This window comes from Gorilla gorilla, chromosome 11 (assembly GCF_029281585.2).
Source record: "Gorilla gorilla gorilla isolate KB3781 chromosome 11, NHGRI_mGorGor1-v2.1_pri, whole genome shotgun sequence".
Classification (NCBI taxonomy): Eukaryota; Metazoa; Chordata; class Mammalia; order Primates; family Hominidae; genus Gorilla; species Gorilla gorilla.
Genome location: NC_073235.2, coordinates 140,313,529 through 140,333,063, shown reverse-complemented (window position 1 = coordinate 140,333,063; position 19,535 = coordinate 140,313,529). Strand labels below are relative to the sequence as shown.

The window sequence follows — 19,535 nt, the reverse complement described above, 5'->3', positions numbered from 1 at the left end:
GGAAAGGGCTTCCATTATCCTCAGCAAACTAACGCAGAATAGGAAAACCAAACACCGCATGTTCTCACACACAGTGGGGCTTGTCGGAGGGTGGGGTGGGGAGGGAGAGCATCAGGAAGAATAGCTAATGGATGCTGGGCTTAATACCTGGATGATAGGATGATCTGTGCAGCAAACCCCCTTGGCACACATTTACCTGTGCAACAAACCTGCACAGCCTGCATATGTATGCCTGAACTTAAAATAAAAGTTAAAGAAAAAAATGTAATACATATATATAGTTTTAAAAAAATGAAAGGAGGAAAATAGCTAGTAAATTTCCATCTTCCCTAATGACAATAATTGTTCCTGTGAACTAATCAGAATATTGATTTTTATGTTTTAAATAAATACGTTAAAAATTTACAAAGAAGTAAAATGAAAAGGGCTTAGACACATGGTGCATATTAACTCCTTCACTGCTGCTACCATGGGCTCTGTTGTTGTCTGTTGTTATCCAGAGTCCCCACGGCGAGGAACAGAGCTAAGGAAAAGAAAGAAGTTAACTGTCTCACAGGAGTGGAGAAGCAGGCCAGAGCTTAGGGACCAGTCCATTTGCAGTGCTCCCTAGAACCCAGTGGACAGCGCTTTGTAAAGATTTAGTGTTGATATTTTCTAGGGAAAGGTCACCCTTCTCTGCAATCCAGATGTTTCATCTTTCTTAGTCTGCTCTGCATTTCTTTGATCTTTCTCACATTCCATTGCTCACCCTTGTTTAAGATAATTTCTAAAAGGGAATAACTGAGTACATCATGAAGAGTGACATTGAGTTAGGATGAAGAAAGTTGTTACTCTTTCCACCCATCATAAAACCTTCATTCAAGTATTTAGCCACCACACCTCCCAAAAGAAGACAAAGTTAACAGAATTATCTCCCAAGCATATCTTGTTTTCATCCATGTCAGGGTCCAGAGTACAGAGAGAGCTCCTGCTGGAGCAGCTGCCCCTGGCACCTCCTTTGTCACTGCTGGCTTTGGCGGTGGCAAGTCGGAGGAGAGGGGAACGGTGAGGGGTAGGAAGGTGTCAGAGTCCATGTCCCCAGCAGTGAGCAGACCACTCAAAGGTGTTTGTGAGACCAGGGCTCAGCAGCATCTTGGCAGTGAGGAGGGAAGGAACACAGCCAGGGGCACGGGGCTGAGCCACGACAACTCCAGGGCTTCCCAGTCCCTGCTCTCAAGTTCACTGGTTGCACTGAATAACCTGCTTTTGATACTCACACTAAAAGAAGAATGACCTATCCATGGATGAATACGTCAGGGTGACACAGGATATCTGCATAGCCTCTGAGTATCTCTCTCCAAATTTACTAATGATGGTGATGGTTCTAACCTCAGGACCACTAATTCTTTGATCGTCCTCCTGCCAGGATGGGCAGCCTAAGTCCACTTCCCTGGATGTGGGCTGGACTTAGTGACTTGCTTCCAGAGCAGGGAGAGGGAGAATCAGTAACTTTATAGAGGAGAAACCTGCAGACACCACCTCAGGCTGGTGATCGAGGTCAGCATCCTCACTAAGAAGCCACATTGGTGCCGTGTGTCCCTGTAGGATGTGAGGGAAAGGGCGCTTCACCTTTGTGCGATTCTTCCCCCAAATCCAAGACTTCAGTCTAATCAGACAAATCCAAATTCTACAAGATACCTAACAGCTACTCTTCAAAAGCACCAGGTCGGGAAGACAAGTAAATACTGAGAAATAGTCATGGATTGGAGGAGTCCAAGGTGAACTGATGACAAAATGCAATGTGGATCCCAGATGGATCCTAGAACAGAAAAGAGACATTAGTGGGAAAACTGGGAAAATCCTGTTGTCAGTTAAAACAAAGTTGCTGAGAACAGGTTACGTATTCTCTATCATTCTAACTAAGCTTTCCAGTTTCACAAAACGCATCACCAACACTGACTCATTTTTATTTCCATCCTAATTCTCCAGCCTGCCACCTGCCTCTAACCCAAGAACACCAGCGTAACTCTCCTCCAAAGGTTTTCAGTTACTCCTGGGGTGCCCAGGGCTCTTGAGGAGCATGGCGCTTAGGTGAGGTTAAGGTCAGGCAAAGGTGGCTATTTATTGCACCTGGCAGGGTGTATTAATACACCTAAATTCCTCTGGCCCAATCCCCCTGCCCCAACAGGAAAGCCACACGGAGCATGTTCTACAAACCTTGGTCCAAGTGACTTCAGCCCCTGGGCATGTGCCATTAACCTAGCAGAGTTTTCCTGGACACAATGATTGCCTTTTTAGGGAGTGCGAGCTCATCGCGCCGGCAGTGTGCAATGCAACCCGATCGTGCACACAACGCCCAATGAGGCCAAAGCCCCATCACTAGGATCATTCAGAAGATTTTTTCCAAGTGCATACATTGCAACAAAAGCCAACGGAGAAACACAAGGGGGGAGAAACCATAAAAACAAAGAACTGGAAAGAGGGAAAAACTGTAGGAGTAAACAGGAAAAGGATTTGGTTTCTTGCTTTAATTTTCCCCTCTATATCTTATTACATGAAGGAGGGGTAAGGTCGCAAACCACCCTGGCCAGAGTGAAGGGGAATCAAAAAGAACATTTCTGAGAACCCACACCTGGCCAAATTAAACCCTGCTTCCTTAAACCTTCACTTATATGTAAGCGATTTCTGACAAGCCTTTTCAAATCTTGTTCTAGTTTGAAAACAATCAGAATTTCCAAATGTTATGTGAAGTCAAGCTAAGTCCATTCATTCATTCATTCATTCATTCATTCATTCATTCATCTGTTCCTGTATTCATTCACTCACTCACTTTTCTGCCACTAAACGCTAGTGATCCAGGGTCTGCTGTGTGCCAAGTGCAGACCCACCGGGCTGGGGGCCCTGGCCAGGCTCTCCCCTGGGAGAAGGGAGGGAGGCCTATGAGAGGGAGCAGATCCTCAACTAGCAGCTTCGCCCAGCGGGAAGGTCACAGCAATGGTAACGGTTATGACCGAAGTCATTCACTCCTCAGCCATCTGAGCAGGAAAAAGCCACCCTCTGCTAATCAGGAACATCAGAGTAAATGGATTCTCCCATCTGTATAGCCAGATACACCAATGGCATCCGTCTACCGAAGACAGAACTTCTGAAGGCGAGGGTGCGCCAGAATCGTCCGGGGGTGTGTCAGAAGCCCAAATGGCCGGCTCCACCCCCAGAGGTTCTGAGTCAGTAGCACAGGTGGGGCTCAAGACCCAGCATTTCTAGCAAATTCTGGGTGGTGTAGCTCTCCTCCAATTGGAGAGGAAAGCAACAGCACTGCCAAAAGAGGTGTAGTGAGTGCGTGGCGGCCCTGTGGCCCATGAGCACACTGCTGCATGTTCAGAAGCAGCTACAAACTAGCCTGAAACATCTGAGTGTTTAAGAATTTATTTTAAACTTTTCTGACAATAATATCACCACCATCTCACAGCTGCAAAGCCCTTTAGGCTTTATGTGCATCATCTCAAATGTTTTCTCATTGGGACCTCATGTGAACTCTGTGAGGTTAGCAGGCGGATTTATCCCACCTTATAGAGGAGGTGGTAAAACGGGGGCAGACTTGGCCCTGCAGTCCTTCCTTCCCTCTCCAGGTAGCCTGGAGCTGGTGTATGAGTCCAGACCCTGCAACCTGGAGCCTAGAATCGAAAACCTAGAGTTCAGAACCTGAAGCCTGGAGCCTAGAACCAGGAAATAGGAACCCTTAGCCTAAAACCTGGGGCCTGGAAACTGAAACCCTTAGCCTGGGACCTGGAACCTGAAACCCTTAGCCTGGAACCTGGAACTGGAAGCCTGGAGCCTGGAACCTGGAACCAAAACCCTTAGCCTAGAACCTGAAACATGGAACCTAGAACCTGAAGCCTGGAGTCTGGAACCTAGAACTGGGAGGCCTTATCCTAGAGCCTGAAACCTGGAACTGGGAACCCTTAACCTAGAACCTGGAGCCTGGAGCCTGGAACCTGGAACCTGGAACCTGAAACCCTTAGCCTGGAACCCGGAACCTGAAACCCTCAGCCTGGAACCTGGAGCCTGGAACCCGGAAGCTGAAACCCTTAGCCTGGAACCTGGAGCCTGGAACCTGGAACAAAACCCTCAGCCTAGAACGTGGGACGGGGAACCTGAGGCCTGGAGCCTGGAACCAGGCGTGCAGCCTAGAATCTGGAGTGAAGCTGGGGGCAGAAGCCAGGCCTCGACCTCTGAGTCTGAAAGTCTTTGAGCACAGGTGGCAGACAGCGGCAACTGCACACACGCGGTCCTTGGCCAGCATGATTCCCTGAAGGCCCATCCTAAGCCTCGTGTCTGCATTGCCTCATAGACTCCTCACAGCCACCCAGTATCGCCTCCCCTTGCCAGGTGGAAACACTGAGACTCAGAGATGCTTGTCGCTTGTGTGAGGAGGTCGCCTGGCCGCAGCACCCAATGCTGACCCTCTACACCACACTCTCCCTGGGTACCCCAAAGATTCTCTCATGGGTGTGCCAAGTGTCTCCAGTCATGGGAGTTAGGAGGAAAACTTCACACCAAGAGAAACCCGAACTCTGCAAGGGCCCAAGAAAGGAAGCACACAGCCATCTAAGACGACGCCCAGGAAGTCCTCCCGAGTGTCAGGAGTATCCTTATCTGAAATAACTCAAAAAATTTAAAAGCAAGACACAAAACTGTACAATATATTGTGCATGTTATATGTTATTTTAACCTGGTATACTTTAACATATTTTTAAAAATCATATTTTAAAAAACAAGCTATTGGTAATACAGAGTGCAACCTGTGGATCTGCAAGGCAGTCCTCCCACCACACGTATATTCAGTATAATTTATTAACTATCATGTTCTATATAGGGAAAAATTGGAAAAGATATTTAGGAAAGAAAAATAGATTGAAATTTTAACACCAATCACAAAAACAGAAATCCAAGGAGAAAAGATTGACTAAGTCTTAAACCAAAAGGAACACAATTTTTTTTTTTTTTTTGAGACAGAGTCTTACTCTGTTGCCCAGGCTGGAGTGCAATGGCACAATCTCAGCTCATTGCAACCTCCACCTCCTGGGTTCAAGCGATTCTCCTGCCTCAGCCTCCTGAGGCACCTGCCAACATGCCTGGCTAATTTTTGTATTTTTAGTAGAGATGGGGTTTCACCATGTTGACCAGGCTAGTCTTGAACTCCTGACCTCAGGTGACTCGGTTGCCTTGGCCTCCCAAAGTGCTGGGATTACAGTTGTAAGCCACTGCACCTGGCCTTTTTTTTTTTTTTTTTTTTTTTTAAATAGAGATGGGTTCTTGTTATGTTGCCCAGGCTGTTCTCAAACTCCTAGGTTCAAGCAATCCTCCTGCCTCAGCCTCCCAAAGTGCTGGGAGGAATACCATTTTTTAAAAGAATATTATTGATGAAATGAAACGGAATATTAAAGCTGAATTTTCAATTAGTGAGAGGGACAGTGTATGTGTGTGTTTTCCTTTGCAAATTGTACATAAAAACAGAAGCAAGAGGTAGAAACCACAGAGGTGAATATGCTGGAACATTCACATGGTTAATGGTCCCTTCCTGTCCCATCCCAGCAGGCTGAGATGCACGCCTTTTGGCCAAGCGAAAAGAGAGCCCAGGGGTTGGAAGGGGGAGTCTTTGGATAGAGACTGCAGGTTCTCGGGGTTCTCTCGCTGGGAACAGGAGTGGAGGGGCGGGGGCCGCACAGTACTTTCTGGAGATCAGTTGAGAGGTGATGAGGAGAGTATCATGCAGAGAGCTGCGGAGACCCAGGGCTGATGCAGCAGGGATTCCGAACAAGACAATGATCTGGTCATCTATTTTAAGAAGTTCGGCAGTGTGCTTTTACAGGAGATATGGGGACGGTTTTAATCCTGTGGAAATGTGGCAGTCACTGATCTTTCTGTTGTCCAACATCCAGTCCCCCTTCTCATCTGGGGGGTGGTCCCGGGGGGTGAAGGACGACTGGGTCTCCAGCCCCACCCCCACAGGTGAGACTAAAGTTGGGGGTCTCCCCTGTCCCTTCTCCTGCAGCCACACCTGGATTTTGAGTAATCTGAAGATGCAGACAAGAGGTGTGTACTGAATGTGCCGGCACCTAGATCTTGGACTTCCTGCCTCCAGAATAGGGAGAGATCAACTTCCATGCTAAAGCCCCCAGTCTGTGGTATCTTGTTATAGACGGTCCCCAGCCCCACTGTCAGCTCAAGCACACTTCCAAAGCCAGCAAAGTGTAATCACATTGGCAGCTCATGTCTCCATTCCCTGAGCCTGCAGCCGACTTCTAAAATGGCCCCATCTCAGCTTCCAGGGTATGTGGCCCCCTCTGTACTAATTTCCAGGAGGTTTAAATGGAGGAAACACCAAGAATGTAATGTGGTCAGCTAGGGCTTTTTACCCTCCTTGCAGGAGGGCAAACAGTCGTAGTCACTGTCAGACTCAGAGTTCTCTAGCTGAGGGGAGTGGTTCAGAGCTCAAGGTACAAACCCAGCAGTGTGGCAGGGGAAACCTGACACAGAGATCCTCAGTTGGGTATCTTGTTCCCCATGGGCCATTTGACAATGTCTGGAAGCATGTTTGGTGGTCACAGCTGGGAATAGCGAGGAGCTACTGGCGCCTACTGGGCAGAAGCCAGGGATGCTGTTCAAAATCCTATAATGCATAGGACAGCGCCCCCCAGGACAGAGAATTACCCAGCCCTAAATGTCAGTAGTGCCCAGATTGAGAAACCCTAACACAAGACAAAAGAAAGAAAAAACTTCAGATGTTGAAATGAAGAACTGGAAGACCATGTGGTCATCACCTCATCTCAACTCATGTGGCAATTCCTCTGGAGCTGGCTCTAGGCATTAGTTAAAAATAGGTGGGTAATTTAGTAGCTTCTAAGAGGTCAGATAAGCCCAAAGATAAACAGTGCAGAACAAGGCTGGGGTGAAGTGGCCCATTATTTCTGGGAAGCCAACCAAAGACCTGGGCACCAAGGCTAGGTTGCTTGACGGTGAAGCGGCTTGAAAAATCTGATGGTATCTTACTTTTGATTCTTGAATTCAAGACCAAGAAGTAAAAGTGACACTGACTGTCTCAATGCCAAGAATGGTAACATGCTTCAAACTTATAAGAAGTCCCCAGGGACGCTGACACTAAAGACACACATATTTACAGCGACAGCTATTCGCGCTTTTATTCTGAGTTCATTTAATCAGTCCCAAGGGCCGTCTGTGTCCCTCTTGGGCATGGGAGATCATCTTTCCTATATTTTTCTCACATGCTCCACCCAACCCCCATCTCAGCCCTGGGGCACATCCCAACCAGTCAAGAAGCACGACTGCCTCCTTCTAGAGCTAACCACAGCCACCTGAAGGTAGCAAACGACCACCACCATTTAGTTGCCACCTACCAGGTGCCAGGCAGCACGCCCTGCAGCCTGTGGGCTCTAGCTCTTTACCATGACTGCCCCACACGATAGCATTCCTCTTTCTCAGATAAAAAAAAAGAAGACTGGGCTGCATTCACTTGCCTACGGTCACACAACTTAAAAAGGCTGACCCACAGGTCTCTGAGGCCACAGCCCCACAAAGGTTCCAACCTGCAATAGATCAGTCCATCGATCAGTCCAGTCCACCTGCATTGGTCATGAGTGGTATGCAGCCCCATGTGTAAGCAGTCAATAAATATCCCACATTGCAGAACATACCTCTATTGCAATGTATTTCCACAAGGGAATTGCTCCGGAGCTACGCTGGTCAACACGGCAGCCCCAAGACTTCCGTGGCTATTTACACTTAAATGCACTGCGGTGAAGTTAATTTGACATGCAGATCCTCAACTGTACTAACCGCATTTCAAGTGCTCAGTAATTACAGAGGGCTAGTGGCTACCACAGTGCACTGCACAGACACAGAGCACAGAGTCCTATAGACAGCACAGCTTTGGGTGATTTAAAAATATGCTGGGGGTAATTTAAAGCAATATCTTAGGGCAGAGGTCCCCTACCCCTGAGGCACAGACTGGTACCAGTCCATGGCCTGTTAGGAACTGGGATGCACAGCAGGAGGTGAGCGGCAGGCGGGTGAGTGAGCGAAGCTTCATCTGTATTTACAGCCACTCCCTATCACTCGCATTCCCACTTGAGCTCCACCTCTTGTCAGATGAGCAGCAGCATTAGATTCTCTTAAGAGCGCAAAACCTATTGTGAACTGTGCATGTGAGGGATCTAGGTTGTGCGCTCCTTATGAGAATCTAATTCCTGATGATCTGTCACTGTCTCCCATCACCCCCAGATGGGACTGTGTAGTTGCAGGAAAATAAGCTCTTGGCTCCCACTGATTCTACATTATGGTGAATTGTATAATTATTTCCTTATATATTACAGTGTAACAATAATAGAAACAAAGTGCACAATAAATGTAATGTGCTGGAATCATCTTGAAACCATCCCCACACCCTGGTCTGTGGAAAAGTTGTCTTCCACAAAACTGGTCCCTGGTGCCAAAAAGATTGGGGGCTGCTGTCTTAGGGAAGACAGGGTAGAGCCATGCTAGCTGTTTGGTCAGCATGGAAACCCCAATGAGTGTCAACCTGGAAAACCCCACATCTTCCCAGATGCCTAAGGAATGTCATCAAAGAAAGTGAAAAATAAAAATGAAAGAAATCAAGGACAATGAGGGCAAAATTGATAAACCTACATGATGGAGGTTAAAAATACATGAACAACTTTAGATCTCCTGATTTCTTTATGTTTAAATATGATCATGACCACTACGTGATTTTTCATTCACTCCCCAAGCCAAGAGTGGATGGAGAGTTTGTAATATAATATGCCAGTGGAGGCTCTGAACAGATCTGGCTCTCAGAGACTTGCTGATCCAAGAGTTTACCTGCTGCCAAGGCCATATCACATTCTGCCTACCTAAACTCTCCAGGTATTTTATTTGTTTTATGGAAAGTATATCTCAGATCTTAGAGAACTTTCCAAGCAAATAAATGAATTATTCCTTTGCTTTTTGTCTTTTTCTTTTTCTCTTTTTGAGATGGAGTCTCGCTCTGTTGCCCAGGATGGCATGCAGTGGTGTGATCTTGGCTCACTGCAACCTCTGCCTCCTGGATTCAAGCAATTCTCCTGCCTCAGCCCCCCCGAGTAGCTGAGGCTACAGGTGCAAGCCACCACATCTGGCTAATTTCTGTATTTTTAGTAGAGATGGGGTTTCACCATATTGGTTAGGCTGGTCTCAAACATCTGACCTCAGGTGATCCACCCGCCTTGGTCTCCCAAAGTGCTGGGATTACAGGCATGAGACACCATGCCCAGCCCAATTCTTGATGCCTGAAGCTATGAAAATCTCATATTTTTTTTGTTTTACTATCTTTATTTGCTCAGCTAATTTGACATTTTATTTCGCTCTCAGTAAAAGAATACCATAATGATGGGTTCCTTTGTTTGAGCTGTGTAGACACTAGAGGTTAGCCGTTCTTCCCTGGTGTATGTCTCAGATTAATTTTCAACTTTCTTTTCCAGCCTTACTAGCCCCTTAATCAAAAACAAAACTCCACCTGCAGGCACCAAATTAGAGAAGTCTGACTGGGTAACATTAAGCAATGTTTCCTCCTAACACTGGCGTGGTGGTCAAGGGCACTGGCCTCAAAGGCAAGAGACTGGGTTCAAATCAGAGCTGCTTGCCCTGCCTGAGGAACCACTGTCTGGTACCAACACTTCAGCCACCCTGTGTGGCTTCCTGTTCACACTTTGTGACATCTCCCTTCCTGGCCTTTGCTCAAATTGTAGTCACCATGTTTAGTGCCTCCCTCTAAAATATGAAAGGGTAGCGGAGGATCACCACACATCTGAGAAAGGCTCCAAGATGACAGAGGCCAAAACACACAAACGAGGAAAAGAAACAGGAAGAAACAGACCAGGATGCAGGGAACAAAAAAATTTTCAGGAAAACCCCCAAATTAAGTGAATTTGCTTAATATCCTTAGAGTAGTAAGAAATGGTACTGCATTAGTGAGTCAAGAAAGGATGCTACAAAGAAGAGATAAAGAACAATAAAAAAACTTAGCAATTCAATATAAAACAGGTAAACTTAGTAGAAGGAGTGGAAGGTAAAGTTGAAGAATCTTCCATGAAGTGTTACCAAAAGACAAAAAAAAAAAAGAAAAGAAAGGAAAAGAAAATGAAAAATTACTTCTTTTTCTGTTCTGTCTTACAGAAATTACTGTAAGACAGAACAGAAAAAATGATGGGGCTAGGAAAAAATTCAAGAAAATTTCCCAGAATTTTAGGATACAAGTTTCCAGATTGAATGAACCCAATGAATGCTCCATAAGTGGGGGAAAAATCCAGAATTCTGAGAATAAAGAGAAGATCCTAAAAGTTTCCAAACTTTTTCTTTTAAATTTTTTTTTTTTTTTTTTTTTTGAGACAGAGTTTTGCTCTGTCAACCCAGGCTGGAGTGCAGGGGTGTGATCTCAGCTCACTGCAACCTCTGTCCCCTGGGCTCAAGTGATCCTCCCACCTCAGCCTCCCAACTAGCTGGGACCATAGGCACAAGCCATCATGCTTGGCTAATTTTTGTATTTTTAGTACAGAAGGGATTTCACCATGTTGCCCAGACTGGTCTCAAACTCCTGAGCTCAAGTGATCCACTCACTGCCCTCCCAAAGTGTTGGAATTACAGGTATGAGCCACCACACCCAGTCACTTTTTCTTTTCTTTTTTGTGGAGATGGGGGTCTCACTATGTTGCCCAGGCTGGTCTTGAACTCCTGGGCTTAAGCGATGCTCCTGCCTCAGATTCCCAAATAGCTAGGACTACAGGCATGCATCACCATGCCCAGCTAAATTTAAAAAATATATTTTTAAAGGAAGGGTCCTACTTTGTTGCCCAAGCTGGACTTGAACTCTTGGTCCTAAGCTATTCTTTCACCTTAGCCTCCTGAGTTGCTGGAATTACAGGTGTGAGCCATATGCCTGGCTCCTAATTTTACTTTTTTGATATTTATTAGTTTATTTTATTGACTAGTTAATACAGTCACATGGTTCAAATATCAAGAGCATGAAGAGTGGCACTTGACAACCTGCTTCCACCTCCATCCCCACACTCCTTTCATTGTGTTCTGCCAGTGATTTTTATTCAAATGCAGGAAAATTGCAGCCTTTCTCACACAAGGAACAGCATGCTATCTTTATTTTCTGTATATTACTTTTTCCAATTAACAATACTTACTGGAAATTATGTCAAAGAAGACACAGAGTTCATCATTTTTTGGAAAATTATTTTTAACCTAGAACTCTATACACAACCAAAGTATCAATCAAGTATGAATGTAGAATAAAGACATTTTCAGACATGTGAATACTTAGAAAAGGCATTCTTGCTCCGAAAGCTACTGAAGGATGTGTTCCAGCAAAATAAGACAGCAATCCAAGAAGGCAGATAATATGGAATCCAGAAAATAGGGACCTAACAACAACAATAAAAAGGGGGTAAAAGAAATTCTCAGAATGGTGGCAGAGGGAATGGCAGGTGCAGGAAACCCTGAGGAGAACATTCAGACCAGACTGGATCTAGATGACAGAGGTCTCTAGTGGGTAGATTTCCATGGGAGAATAAAATGGAATTGATAGATTATCTGCTTTGTTTAATCATATAGAACATAGCATTTTGATGGGTTCTATTGAAAACTTTATGGAGATATGTAGATATATAGATAGATAAGCTAGATATGTAGGCAGATGAGCAATGAAAAAGAAAATAAATCATTAACTCTAGAAGAAGCAGAAAGTTGTATAAGGAAAGAAAGATTATAGTACACTGCTTGGCTCTGCAATTGACATTATTTACATAGCTGGCAAGATCATCATCATCACCAGCATTTACTGAGCATTTACTATGTGACAGTCATTGTTCAGAGGTCTTTTTGTGAAAGATCTCATTTACCCTCATAACTGCCCTGGGTGAAGTATACTCCTAAAACTTTCCCATCTTACCTATGGGGGAACTGAGGCACAAAGTTGATAAGTAACTTGCCCTAAGTCATGGTATAAGGGACAGAATCAGGATTTGAACCCAGGAAATCTGATTCTAGCACCCATATTCTTAAGCAGTCTGTCCTGCCAGTGAATATTCTTTTAGCCCCACACTACAATGAACTATAGTGTGATACAGAGAAGGAAAGTAGGGAGCTGGCCTGAACTGGGCCCATGCACACCAAGTCCCGTCCTTCAATGCAGGAGCCAGCTGACAGCATCTGCAATTGATAAACTAATGTGTAATACATATGTATGTTATTTATAAACAAGGAGATCATTACCAGATCATTGAGGGTCTTGTAGCTTGTTTAAGGACTTGGGTTTTACGGAGTGATACAAGACACCCTTGGAAAGTTTTTATCAGAGAAGTGGCATGATCTGACATATTTTAAAAGGACTGCCCAGCCTACTGTGTGGGGAACGGCCTGAGAATATGGGTAAAAACATATATTACTCTGATGAAATAAAAATCAAATTTTTAAAGATGAAAGGATGGAAAAAGAAGATGAGAGATACAGTAAGGCAGAGACAGATATGGGACTCTCTCTCCTGAAATGTCACCCCTGGTGGTTCAGAGGTCAGTGGGGGACAACATGTGCCAGGGATAGGAAGAAGGTGGCTTGCCTGCAGGACATGGCCTGAATCGGGTCTTGGAGGGAGCTGAGAGGCTGATCCAGGAAGCAGCCTGGGCCATGAACTGGCAGCCCCTAATTAATAGGTGGCCTCAGCCATGTCCCATGGTGTCTCTGAGTCTGTTTTCTCTCTGTCAAACAGAGAGACTCGGAACTCTTTTCACAGGATTTAAACAAACTATGGGAGTAAAGCTTCCAGAGTGCCTGGCACACCTTGGGTCTCAGAAGCACCCTCCGTTCGCCCCTCTCTCCTTTCCCGTCTCACACTCACTGGGGACGGGCAGGGCTCACAGGGGACAGCCAGGGCTAGAAGCCAGGTCCTGGATTTCCCTCATCCACACCGCCTCTCATGTTCTCCACACACATCCCAACCCTGAGTACCAGGCCAACGAGTGGCTCAAGAGTCACCCAGAAAAGGAAGAAGGGAGACAGCTGGCCCTCTGACAAAAATAGCTGTGGGGTGGGGCCCAGGGCCATTGGGGACCAGCAGGCCTGTCCACAGCTGAGTTTTCTGTGGACTCAGAAACCCAGAAGCATCTTTTGGGAATCGCACAAACAGCCCAAGGTCACAGGCACATTGTTCGCGCCCTCCAACAGCTCAGACTGTTGGTAAAAATCCGTCTGGAACACCAGTCTTGTCACATTCCTAAAACCTTGTAGACGATCTGCCAAGATGGGTGTTTGGCTTAGGAGAATCAGCTGCAGAACAGCCCTCAGTGACTCCACTGCGGCTGGGTTCCAACTGGAGGCAGGATGTTGTTCAGGCTGGACAGTCCTGTGTCCTGCCGGGCACTGAACGCCCCTCACCTCTCCCAACTCCTGTGGAACAAAGGGGCAGGGCCCGGCCCCAGTGGCAAACCAGTGTCCAGCAGCACTCAGTTGGTGTGCAATCTGCCAGCCAGCCTCAGAAAAGCAAATTCATAGAGAAAAAAGTCATGAAATTCACTTTCAAATCAAGTGAAATAGGCCTAGGGACAAATCTGACATCTTGGTTGCATGCAGGTGAATGCTGGCCCCAGGGTCACCTCACCAGAGGGCAAGGGACTGCATTGGGGTCCCAGATTTGCATCTTGGCAGCTGGGCTCAGTCCCGGACTCTCCACCCCAGAGGAGCCAGGTCAGGTTAGTGCTGGAGAGAGGTAGAGCGAAGTTTCCACACTGAACCCCATTTCTGGGCTGTTCTGGAAAAGAACACGTGCACCGCATCCCCAGCTTGGTTCTCCAACAGCCTTGAGGAGAAGAGAGACAGGCTCCCTCCGCACAGGCTGATATAGGAGGGCTATTTGGGAAGGACAGGGAGAAAAGATGAATGAAAGGGGGACTTAGGATGAAAAGACCCGATATTTACGAACTACCTGAAACAAGGGGCATGGCTTTATGTTGGGTTCCAGAAGCAGAGCCCATGGCAGGACTGGATGTGAGCCCTGTCCCAGCAGGGGCATGATGGGGGCAGGCCAGTCAGGGAAGGGCTGGGCAGGGAGGTGGTCTCGGCAGGAGTTGGCCTCAGCCTGGCCCGCAGAGAGCTCCGGAGCAGGAAATGTACCACAGAATTGGTTGCATCTTGAAACAAGCCTGGGGGACATTTTGTGACCTCACAAAATGCTTACTTGATGGCTGCAGGCTGCCTTGGGGGCAGTGTGACCCCTTCTCCACAACTGGACTCCTCGGGGGCAGTGCGACCCCTTCTCCACAACTGGACTCCTGTGTGGCCGTGGCTCAAGTGAAAGGCGGTGGCTGTGAGGCCTGAACCGACAGCACCCGCAGGCCCACGAGTCAACTTGGGGCTGGTGAAGCAGCCGGGTGGGGCAGCAGTGCCCCTGCCATGGATCAGGGCCCGAGGCCGCAGGCCACAGAGGGGCCAGCTTGGAGAGGAGGCTGCAGAAACAGTTATGGGGGGAGGGCCTCCGTCCTGCTGGGTGAGGAAGGGGTACCTATGGCACCACGAGGGGATAATAAGCTCACCGCACTGTCTCAAGGCCCCACGGTGAGTTCCTAATGCAGCCTGCGCAAATGACTGTTCCTGTTGGGAAAAACATTCTTCATTTGAGAGCAATACTTTGAATTGCATGGTGAGACCAGTATCGTTTACTCAGCTGCAGAGTGCTGAATGAGAAGTTTGGGATGCTACCAAAATGCACCAGCAGAATGTAAAACGCCGTAGGAGAGGAAAATCTATCTGCGTTGGAAACACCCCTCCCCAGAAGTGGGAGGCGCAGCTCATGCCTTTGGTGCTAATGAGCTTCTGCAAGTGCGTACTAAACCTTTTTCCTGATAACATCCCGCCTGAATTCCACTGCAACAAGAGAGTGAGAAATAATCGACTTGCAATAATATAGCATTTGCAAATAACTCCCTTTACTATACACGCTTGCCTAGAGTTTAAACCATCACATGGAAGCAGGACACCGGCTGCAGAAGCAGAAATGCACCCTCCAAAGGCTGCCCCCGCCACGAGTCCTGCTTCTACCCAGAAGAGTGCAAAGCCCTGCACAGGGCAGCCTAGCTCTTCCCCTCGCTCCAGCGAACTGGAACCCACGTCCCTGCCAGGTGACTCAGGCTTCCCAATGACCTCAGCCCAGAATTTTCCACTTACTCTCTAGAAGGCATGTTCTTGGGTGCCAGGCCCAAGTGGCAGCCCACTCCCTCCCACTTCCTTGAAGCCTCCCCAGTTTCCATTCAGGCCCCCACCTTCCCAAGTGTTTCAGGGAGGCCGGCTCTCCCCAGTCCCAGGATGAGTCTGACAGGTCACAGGGTAGACCCACCCTCCTTTGCCACAGGCACTGAGCCCCTAAGTCCATGGTCCTTGTCACAGAGCTTGGTGCAGGAGTGGCCAGGCAGACTCATGGAAGTTTACCAGGGAGATACTGCTAGCTCTCTGGAGAGAGCCACCAGAAGAGACGGTGTGTGGGCTCCACAGTGGCAGCCCGGGAAAGCCAAGGCCAGCTGGCCTCCATGAAGCAAGTCAGCCTGAGGATGAGGCCACCCGCAGAGGATGGCCCAGCCCAACCAGCTGCGCAGGTGCTGTGGGAAAAAGAGGCCGGAGCCACTGGTGAGGCTGGCGGGGAATCCTGCCCTGCCTCTGGGCTTGCTGTGCTCCAGCCAATATACTTCCCCTTGTCAATGTCAGTCCAGTCAGGGTTTCTGTCCCAGCAGCCAAAGCATCTTGACTGGTACATACAGCCTTCAAGAACTCAAAATGCCACTTCCTCCAGGAAGCCACTTCTGAGACCACTGGCCAGCTGTGATTCTCATGTCCAAACCTTCAGAACACTGTCTACGCCCTTTTTATATCAGATCCCTTCCTGTCTTCGGTTAGCATTATTGATCTACAGGTGTCAACCCCTTTCTGACCCAACTCCTGGAGGGCAGGCAGGTCCTCGTCGGGTTCCTCCCTGACTCTCCAGTCTCCCCAGGACAGGAATTTGGATACCATGGCTTGTATCTGTTGAGTCAATGAGTGAATAAGAAAGTACTGAACCCAAGACGATTTTGTTGATTTCTATAAGAACCCCGATGAATTCAAGGAGTAGATATTTGCCATTTGAATAGTGATTTTCATTTTCACAGTTGAAAAATAGAAGTTAATTTGTACTAAAACATAAGATGTCACACCTGCTCCCTCCAACCCTATCAATCTGTGCTACTCAGCACTAGTAACAGCTGCACCTACGGCTGGGTTTTACGGGGAGGGGCGTGTAAGGAGCTCTCATATTTACCCACCGCCTAGTTACATACTTTACATTGCTACCCACTTTCTTTAATTCTGACAGCCAGGGGAGATTTCTTCTTCTCCATTTTAGAGACGAGAAAACAGAGGCTCAGAGGAGAGTGAGTAACTCACCTTCCTAGGATGGCACAGCTGGCTAAGAACTATGTCATTTCAAAGCCCAGCTCTGACTCACAAGTCTATCTCTGTAACTCCAACTGCATCTCCCTCGGTGGGAGGGAGGACCTCAGGGCTCTCAACCCAAGGAGTGTTCCCTTGCCTTCCTTTTCAATCTATTTTATAAAAACCAGCAGATAGGCTGGGTGCAGTGGCTTACGCCTGTAATCCCAGCACTTTGAGAGGCCAAGGCGGGAAGATCACTTGAGGCCAGGAGTTTGAGACCAGCCTGGCCAACATGGTGAAACCCCGTCTCTTTTAAAAATACAAAAATTAGCTGGGTGTGATGGTGCGTGCCTGTAATCCCAGCTACTGGTGAGGCTGAGGCAGGAGGATCTCTTGAGCCTGGGAGGTGGAGGTTGCAGTGAGCTGAGATCATACCACTGTACTCCAGCCTGGGCAACAGAGTGAGACTGTGTCAAAAAAAAAAAAAAAAAGAAAAAAAGAAAAGAAACACCAGTGGATAAAAGGCAAACTCTGGAAATTTTCATTCTTCTCATTCTTCTGCCCCATAACCACTGACATCAAGACAAGGCTTGCGATTCACTGGCCACCTCTGGCCCTTGCAGGGAACACTTGTTAGGCACTGTGGTCAAATGCATACATAAGTGACTGTCTTCACAGGAGGGAGTTATACTCAAGCTACTATATTTAGCAAATGTCTATATTTAGCCAAAGGTCCTTTAAATGCCTTGTACTTCTTTTGTTTATTAATTAATGTAACAGACATAGACAAACACCTAGTATGTGCCTGGCTCTGTGCTGAGCTCTTGGGATACAAAAGTAAGATATTTCCTGTCTGGGTGTCACCTTCTACAGGTGGGCAAATAATGATAAGGTATCCTGACTGCCATGCCAGGTGCGGGCACGCCATGGAGGGCCGTGGAGCCAGGGAGACTTAGGCCTGGTGCGATGTGAGAGGGCTGAGTCTGGAAGGTCTCCTGGAGGTCACAGTGGGCTTCCAGGAATGAATAAGGGTTTGCCTGGAAAGCCCTTTTCTGTATCATACAGAGAAAAACAGAAGTCTTTATTCACTCAGTAGTCAACAAATACTGAGTGACTGCCACATGTCCGTAAGAGCAAAATCAGGTATTTACAACTACAAACACCTAAGGATTGGTTACAGAGTAGATCCCCCAGAATATCTGACGGATACAGCCAGACACCACAGTCCAAATGGCTTGGAGGTGTTTCCTGTGGGAAGAATCACATGTGGAAAAGCCAACACGGAAAAGAACCTGTGAGGCGGGTTACAAGGCAGAGACTTTCTTTGCATTCATACACCCACCTGGCACACAGTTCAAATGGTACAAAGGGAACACAGTCAAAAATTAAGCTTCCTTTGTCCCCCTGGGGCCGCAACCTATTGGCTCCCCTTTTCCCAAGCTGCTGCTCTCTGTCCCTGTACGGCTTTCTGGATGCCATGTACATTCTTTAGCCTTAAGGTAGAATCCTTGCGGAAGGAAAAAAAAAAGGCATTTGTACAAATACCCATTCTAGTGCGCCTTCAATTTGTCACAGGTAAAGTTCATCACCAAACATGATCTTAGTTACAATAAACTCTGCCCAGGAAACTTTAATGAAGACGTTTCAGTGTGCCTGGACCCGTTTCCAGGCTCAGTCCTGAAAGAAAATTCACAGTGATCCCCAAGTTCATCTCTGAGCTGCACCTTGAGTGACATCGATGGATGGATGACAAATGGTCACCTGAGCGACTCGGCCATTTCAGCAGGGCCATGTGGCCTCCGGCGACCGTCCACTGCCTCCAGGTCGGGCCTAAGCCCCCGCCTCCTCCCATGCCGCACAACAAAGCGGGGCGCTCGCCCCCGCCCGGCCAGCCCGGGCCACCTCGCGCGCTGGCGGCGCCCGGCTCCTCTCCCGAGGGCGCAGCGGCCGACGGTGGCCGGGGTGGGGGAGGGCGCGCAGCGTCGCGGTCTGGGCCCCGGGCTGCAGAACGGGTGCGGGGTCCGCAGGCCGCCGAGATCGGGGCCGGGGCGCAGCGCCTGGGGATCAGCGCCCCGGCGCGCGCCTGCCCGGCCCACCCGCCCGGAGCCGGACGCGCAGTGGCACAGACGCACAGCGGGACAGACGGACGCCGGAGAGACCCTGACAGCCGTCCGGCCCCCGCGCCCGCCCGGCGCCCCCCGGCTGCCCTCCCGGCGCGCTCACCTCCCGCGCGATCTGGTTGAGCGCGTCGTCCTCCGCCGTGAGCCGCTCCCGGTTGGGGAGCCGCTTGCGCCCCGATCCCTGGGTGCCCATGTCCATCGACCGCGTCGCCCGCAGCTGCCGCGGGGCCCGTTGCTCCAGCCGCTCGCGCCGCCCCGGCCCGGCCCCGGCCCCTCCCTCCGCCGCGGCGTCATGGCGTCAGCGGGCGCTGGGCCGGGGACGCGGGGACGCGGGGGGACGGGGGCCGCGGGGACCCGGGGGAAGCCAGAACCGGAGGTTCGCAGCGCGGGCCAGGGACTGCAGGGGCCAGGGACGGCGGGGCGGGGGACGGGGGCGGGGGGCGGAGACGCCAGGTGTCAGGGACGATGGGGGTCCGATGCCACGGGGACGCTGGGGATGCCCAGGGCCGGGCACGCGGGACCTGAGGGACCGGGAGCCCCGGAGGGTGGACTTTGCGGTGGCTGTTTGGCGGGCCGGTAATCGCGGAGCGACGCGCGGCAGGGCGGTGGGCACCGGTTGAGTGGGGAACTGAGGGGAGAGCTGGGGGGTAGGAAGGCTTTCAGGGGCCTGGGTTGCCTTGAGGGGTTTGCACTGAGGGGTGAGCACAGGATTTGGTTCAGCCTGGCGCTCCCCATTCCGCGGTGAGTCGGGGTGGAAGTCCCTCGCCGGGGTGAGAGCTAGGCTGTGGGGTCAGGCCGAGAGGTGCTCGGATCCGCCCGCCACCGCCGCTCCTGTGACCTTGGCCAGCCTCCTGGGCACCGGCTTCACAGCGGCATGGTGTGGATGTGTGCGTTTCTGTCTTTACACGCGTGTTCTCCGTGCTA

The 19,535-nt window shown here is 49.1% G+C and overlaps 1 protein-coding gene across 32 annotated transcripts in view; it reads right to left on the bottom strand.

Moving 5' to 3' along the window:
* The window catches only part of LRRFIP1 (LRR binding FLII interacting protein 1), a 156,588-nt gene extending 137,697 nt beyond the window's left edge, over positions 1-18,891 (bottom strand). For 12 of the 32 annotated variants that reach the window (XM_055379853.2, XM_055379847.2, XM_055379846.2 and 9 more), the window contains exon 1: positions 18,715-18,890. In XM_055379853.2, the coding sequence (XP_055235828.1) occupies positions 18,715-18,810 (96 nt within the window). In that variant the 5' untranslated portion in view covers positions 18,811-18,890. Of the gene's footprint in view, positions 1-18,714 lie in introns of all 32 variants that reach the window. The other 20 variants (XM_055379840.2, XM_055379845.2, XM_055379849.2 and 17 more) reach the window with 5 other exon arrangements.
* Positions 18,892-19,535: the final 644 nt, after the last annotated feature.